Consider the following 7,272-nt stretch of genomic DNA (forward strand, 5'->3'; position numbering starts at 1 on the left):
TTTTATCTGCCAATGCCTATCATTCTGCTACATGTCAAATGAATTCAGATGACATGTTTATCTATCTACATGCAAAACATACCAAAAGTCATCATAAGTATTTAGTCTACTTGGATGGGTTATACAGGTAACAACACAGATGACACTAAACGCAAACATCGATTATTTTATACCTGGCTGGCAATTACATTCCATTTCCTTGCTTTCTTTCCGTAGCATTTCAAACTTTCAGTTTTTCAGGTATAAACATTACAAGACAACGCTTTTGAGTAGTAGATCCATGGCTCTCAGACCCATGTCCCTCATATAAGATAAGATAAACCTTTATTTTATCCCACGATGGGGAAATTTCAATGTTGCAACACAGAGTAGGTACAGATGTAAATAATAAAAAGCAGATCCACAGCCTTCTCTGGTGGTCATTAGTTTGACAATCTGTCCAGTTATTAAACCTATGGATACTTTGTTTTACGCCTGAGGCTTGTTCACGGCACCTACACGCGCTGTATGGTATGGTCGGTTATATTACGCTTTATGGAAAAAAAGCTTTCTTGGTCGCACATTTTTTTTTTGGACTGCAGGACTGGCCACTGGGGCCGTTTGTGACATGTTGAGGCTAGCCATGCCCTATCCAGATAACATAGTAGATCCATGGTCAGCAGACACTCGTAGGCTGTGTCGCATAGCTCTGTGTCCTGAAACTGCAGCGTGAAACTGCGGGTAATTGTTGCTGCCTCCGGTCTGCAGCTTCTCCATGTCCAAGTCACGATGCGTCCCTCCTCTTCCTCCTCCTGCTCTCAGCCAATCCGCGGAAGCGTCTCTGCAGTGGGCGTTGCTTTCACTGGAGATTTAGGACCTTCTGTTCCGGGCTCGTAACGGTCTCTAGTTTCTCGCGTATCTTAATTTCCCTCGCACAGTCAGCCTCTCTCCGGTACGAAAGCTGCCATGGCGGAGCGCGTTGGGTACATCACTCGTGTCCAGAGCTTCAGCGCCTGTCACCGGCTCCACAGGTTGGTATCCCTGCGCCGCGCTCCGTACACAGGAGAGGGACTTCTGGGACTAAACTGATGAAAAACAGGACAAATTCAGGTCTAAGATCACTTCTAATGGCTGAACCAAGACTGCAACACCAGGACTAAAGGGCTGAACAAGGATAATAAAATAATTATCTTGTTAGTAATAATAATAATAGCAACAACAATAATACTAATAATAATACATTTTTGTAGTAGTGGACCGATATGGAAATTTTTTGCTTATACTGATATCAATGTTATGGGAAAAGCTTTCCCGATAACCAATATTAGGCAGATATTTTCTAAATGTTGTTATGCTATTTACAACACTTGTTTTGTTTATATACAACTTTTTATTCTAAAAGGATCAAATCTATTTTAAAATGTGTAGAACACAGAACACCCTTTTGGGGGGGGGGGGGGGGGGGGGAGTTTGATAGGACATGGGTGGTTTGTGATAGAAAAAAATGAATAATTATTAATGAATTAATATTTCTATCCATCCATTTTCTACCGCTTGTTCCCTTTCAGTGTCACGGGTGACTGGAGCCTAGGCGGGGTACACCCTGGTCAGTGGCCAACTCATCGCAGGGCCAACACAGAGACATAGACATTACAGACAGCCATACACTCTCACATTCATTCACTAGGGCCAATTTAGAGTCACCAATTTTGCCAAACACATGCATGTCTTTGGACGGTGGGAGGAGCCTGAGAACCCGGAGAGACATTTCTTAAAAAAAAAATTTCCCGCTATAAAAACTCAAGCTAGAGTCACATGATTTTGTCACATTGTGACTGGTCTTATAGTAAACCGTTAAAAATGTGTTTTGGAAAACAAAATTATCAAATTGGAGAGGGCGCTAGAGAGCCATTTGATCAAATAGCCACTACATTTGCACATCATTGCGTTAAGCTTGGATATATTCACAAATGCGCCAATAAATAAATAAAAAATGTTTAAAAAACCTTGTTTTTTTAAATTTTCCAAAAATGTCTATTTTGTCTTAAATTCACGATGACCACACCCAGCGCATCGCTCCAAATAATGCTTTGCTCATGGGTTTTGTGTCTTCTGGCCAAATTTTAGTGTTTTCAATGAAAACTGAAGGAGGAGATGCCAAAAGTACGACGAGGTGCACTTTTGTCAGCGCCGTGTTTGATCCAACGTGGCCGACTTCCTGTATGATTTAGTATGGGGGTCATAATATCATTTTTTAAAGGCGCAATGGACAATTTTTCGGCGATTTGAGAACGCAGGCGGAAGTGCGCATGCGCACTCTCCCGTGCGGACTGATACAACACACACGTGGCTGCAGGTGAGCGATAGGTGCGTTTTATGATTGATACGTGTCAGGACTTATCGGCAGTCCACGCCACGAGGAAATAAGACTCAAATTTATGCCAAAAAAATCGTCCATTCAACCTTTAAAGGCGGTATGGACGATTTTTCGGCGATTTGAGAACGCAGGCGGAAGTGCGCATGTGCACTCCCCCGTGTGGACTGATACAACACACACGTGCGTTTGTTTATTAGCGCAACGGAGCGCATCGCATTGCTCGTCTCCCGTAGATTTCTGTCCACTTCTGCGTCAGCTCGAACTGTCTTTCTCCGTCTTCATTTTGCCCCGTACACTGAGGGAACTATATTATGATAGATCCATGCGCTTAGGCACGCGGAAACGTGGGGACGAGCCTGACGCGGCTGCAGGTGAGCGGTAGGTGCGTTTTATGATTGGTACGTGGCAGGACTAATGATTTATCCACGCCACGAGGAAATATGATAAAAAAAAATTGCTGAAAAAAATCGTCCATACCACCTTTTACATGTTCTCACATCAACTATTTTTTGGAGTGAGCTTCATATTTTTACTGCAACTTTTTTAGCTTCGGCTCCCATTGGCCCCATGTTAATCGGTATTTGAGATGGCGCTACTGAACCGTCTCTCAATATTATTTCACAGGGTCTTCATTCGTCCTTGTTTACTACTAAATTTTTGCGTTTTTTCCGGCCGCCGGATAAAATTTTAATAAGTTCTTCACTGGTACGATTCTCGTTCTTCGGCTTGAGCATAAGAATTAATAGAAAATAGTACATATAGCCACAAACGGCAATGATCGACCCTTGATCGACCCGCTGCCACACCGCTGCCACCCCGGCCACCAACGCAAGAGGAGGCTCTGTAATTTGTTTCACTTCAAGTAGGTTTAGGGCGAAGGGTTTAACAACTCATTCAATGAATCAGCCAGAATGTAGAAAGGCACGATTTCTAGATGTGTGCAAATGTTTGTCACTTTTAGTCAATGTTCACTGGGTGAAAAATGTGGTTGTTGGTCCCGAGAAGAAGACAGAAAGAAAGAATGATCTTCCGATGCAAAAACAATGTTTTCCCATTTTTCAAATATCATAATCTAAACATTTTCTTTCGTCATGGTGTGGGTCCCTGGTCACTGACGGGTACTTTCTTTAATTTTGAGTGTTATTGGCCCTCTATACAATAATAATGTTACATTTTTGCATTACATGGATGGATGGATGGATGGATGGTTGTATGCAAGGAATTTGCATGAGTTGGGGAACGTATTCGTGAACTACTTAGCGCAAACAAGCGCTTTGTGCGCACTTTCGCACAGGCTTTGCCCGTTTAAACGGTAATGTTAAATTTTCCTACTACTAATTAGTATGCACGGGACGTGCGTGAGTGGAGGAGTGTGTAAGTGAGTGTTTGGAATTGGGCGAGCGCTTTGCGCTCGATTCCGTGCGCACTGCTTGCGCACTTTCACAACCGTGCTTTGCACGATTTTATGGAACTAATAGGCCTCTCGTCAGCTTGTGACACCCGGGCCTAATAATAATAATAATAATTTTGTATCTACAGCCCTGATTTGAGTGACAAGGAGAATGAGATGAATTATGGAAAGTGCAACAACCCCAACGGACATGGACACAACTACAAAGGTCTTTTATTTTATATGATTTTATTTTTATTGATGAATCTTCAATGTTATGTTGAGTTATGAATATAATAATAATAATTGTTGTACCTTGCATCCACAGTGGAGGTGACCCTGCGTGGAAGGGTGAGCTTCACATGTTCAACACAACGCGACACATTACCAAATTTGATGGATTTGGATAATGATTTTTATTATACTATTAAATACAGTGGAGGAAGAAGGACTCTATTTTGTACAACAGTATGGGGTGCATGCATGTGTGCGTGTATGTTTGTATGTATGTACACAGAGCTCAAAACAAACAGTTTTACTTAGCAGCAAATACGCGCCCAAAGTTCTTAAGTTAGGATCGTAAACAAAAATGTAGGGGCACAAAACCAAATTTAACAAAACCTAATGGATGATATCTTGAATTTGTTAATGGTGTCACACTTTCTTAATTTATATACCAACTCAGTTCTCACCTCACCCACCGCGGCCTTTAAGCTCGGGCCTGGGAGCTGGAGGGTTCTGCAGTATCTTTGCTGTTCCTAGCACTGCACTTTTCTGGACCGAGATTTCCGATGTTTTTCCTGGGATCTGCGCAAGCCATTCTTCCAGTTTGGGGGTCACTGCCCCAAGTGCTCCGATCACTGTGTGTGTGTGTGCGTGCGTGCGTGCGTGCGTGCGTGCGCGCGCGCATTTGGCTGGTGCGACTTATGGTCAGGAAATAGTGTGTGTATATATATTATAGTGTATAGTATAGTATTTTTTTTAAAATTGTGTTTCAGATTGACACTGTGACTGGCATGATCATGAACCTGACAGACTTGAAGAGATGCATCGAGGTAAAGATCATAAAAAGTGTTTGTGTGTATGAATGTGTGTGTGTGTGTGTGTGTGTGTGTGTGTATGTATATATATATATATATATATATATATTACACAATGTATTTCTTAACAATGTTTATTCAAAAAGAATGGACATGAGTAAGCGGAAGACCCAGTTTTGATGTTTATGTAATTATTATTTGTTTGGTGGGGTATTACCTTAATTATTCATCATAGTTTTACACCACACATTTGCACACATTTTTAGCAGCAGCTTCAAGTATTCCTCTGAACAATTTTTGAGAATCAATATTTCTTTACTGAAATAAAACCATGTATTTCATGCCTCAGTGTATACTTCTGGCTGTCATATATTATAACTGATTTACCTTAAATTACTTTTTCCCGGTGCAGGATGTGATCATGACTCCACTGGACCATAAAAACCTTGACAAGGATGTTCCATATTTTGCCAATGTTGTCAGGTATGTAGTGTCAAAAATATTGAAAACCAAAAAGCTACTTTCCACTACTTATATATGCTATATATATTAATATAAATATAAATATAAATATATATATATATATATATATATATATATATATATATATATATATATATATATATATATATATATATATATATATATATATATATATATATATATATATATATATAAATAATTAGTGCTGGGCAAGTTAACGCATTATTATCGCGTTAACTCATCACTTATTTAACGCAATCAATTATTTTAACGTGCGTTAACGCAGGTCGGATTCCCCTGGTCCACACCAGTTCTAAAGACAAACGCACCGGACGCACGTTCTCGACGCGCCGGACTCATGTAGAATACACTCAGCAGCAGACGTGCGTCCGAGTCGTCCTGCACATGCTCAGTGGAGGAGTTGTGCTGTGCTGCTTTTCTCGTGGTGTAAATGGAGTTTAATGTTGGACCATGGCTTTGGTTTATTAACTTTACAAAGTCAGCTGCTAGGCGCCAGCCGAGCCAACGAGGCTCACCGGGGGCCCGTGTGAGCAAGTCCCGATGGGGGCCCGTGTGAGCAAGTCCCGATGGGGGCCCGCGTGAGCAGGTCCCGACGGGCGCCGTAGCTGGGGAGATCCGCGAGAAGGGCCGGGCGCGCATCTTTATCAGATGAAAACGTGAATAATCTGGTGCCTTAGCAACTGGCTTAGTGCAGAGGAGTAAAAAAACATCTACAAACTTTTCTGGTTCTTTTCAATGCCCTGGCAGTGGAAATAAGCTTTAGTTTTGTGTTTGATGACATTGTTTAAGTTAAAATGTACACAATGTATTTATTTATATTGAACTGGTTAAGTGTTTGTTTGCACAACTAATGTTATGGCGCTTTAGTGTCAAGTTCTATGAATGTACAAACTGTACTGAAGTGTTTCTGGTTTAGGGACATTTGGTACTGGACTGGTTCTGCTGCTCCTAAAATGTGTTTTTAGTGTCTAATGTTTCATGAGATTACAATGTTTCTGACGTTACCTCTGAAGTCTGTTCATCTTTAATGATTGTGGCAAGTGAATACTTAATATTTTATTTAACTGCTACTGAATAAAAATGCTGATGCACTTTATACTTCTTTTGAATTAATTTTGAATTTTGCACGTAAAAATGCGATTAATCGTGATTAATTAGGGAAATAATGCGATTAATCGCGATTACAAATTTTAATCGTTGCCCAGCCCATATATAATATATATATAATATAAATATATATATTATATATATAATATATATATTAGCCAAACAGACACTGTTGTAGCTGTGCACTCTTTTGCCACCGCAACTTCTATATCCAAAAAGTAAAAACCTGATGAGATGTGTTTGTTGTTTGCAGTACGACTGAGAACCTGGCAGTGTATATCTGGGACCACATGGTGACGCAGCTGCCTGAAGGCCTCTTGTACGAAGTCAAGATCCATGAAACAGAAAAGAACATCATTGTCTACAGAGGGGAATAAAGATGGGACATAATCAGATCGCAAATCAAGATTTTATTGGAAAGGATTATTCTTTTATTGACACCACACACGACACAAGATAATACTACAGTGCAATAAAGTACAATATTGAAAGTTACAAATGCATTTGATAGGTAAGACTTGTTCACTTAAAGGTGCCATAACATGCTTTTTTTCACGTTTCGTAGTCTATCCTAAGTGTATATTTGATAATAATAAGGGTTGTGCAACACCCTTAACATAATAGTTAAGAAATATCACCCAGACCTTGGACCCCCTCACCAACCCGGAAATGCAAATGGCTTGGTTTGATATTCGCCCCCACCCTTGCGAAGAACGATCTGGCTCCCCCGCCCACCCGTGACATGTGTGTCCCACAGCTGTCAGCTCCGCGCTGCGCCGCTCCACGCGAGTGAGTGAGAAACGATAGAACTTCAGATCAACACTGCTTTGAGACTAAATAAAACTGGTATTAATTCGACAGCGTGCACAGAACAA

The 7,272-nt window shown here is 40.8% G+C and overlaps 1 protein-coding gene across 1 annotated transcript; it reads left to right on the forward strand.

Moving 5' to 3' along the window:
• Positions 1-888: 888 nt before the first annotated feature.
• pts (6-pyruvoyltetrahydropterin synthase) lies at positions 889-6,803 on the forward strand. Its single transcript, XM_072456060.1, has 6 exons — positions 889-1,010; positions 3,896-3,975; positions 4,075-4,097; positions 4,745-4,801; positions 5,199-5,269; positions 6,651-6,803. Exons 1-6 carry the CDS (start codon positions 946-948, stop codon positions 6,772-6,774), a joined length of 420 nt encoding a protein of 139 aa, XP_072312161.1. The 5' UTR covers positions 889-945; the 3' UTR covers positions 6,775-6,803.
• Positions 6,804-7,272: the final 469 nt, after the last annotated feature.

The sequence above is a fragment of the Eucyclogobius newberryi genome, unplaced genomic scaffold (genome assembly GCF_026437365.1).
Source record: "Eucyclogobius newberryi isolate DKJ021-1_F unplaced genomic scaffold, fEucNew1.0.hap1 SCAF_20, whole genome shotgun sequence".
In the NCBI taxonomy this organism is placed as follows: Eukaryota; Metazoa; Chordata; class Actinopteri; order Gobiiformes; family Gobiidae; genus Eucyclogobius; species Eucyclogobius newberryi.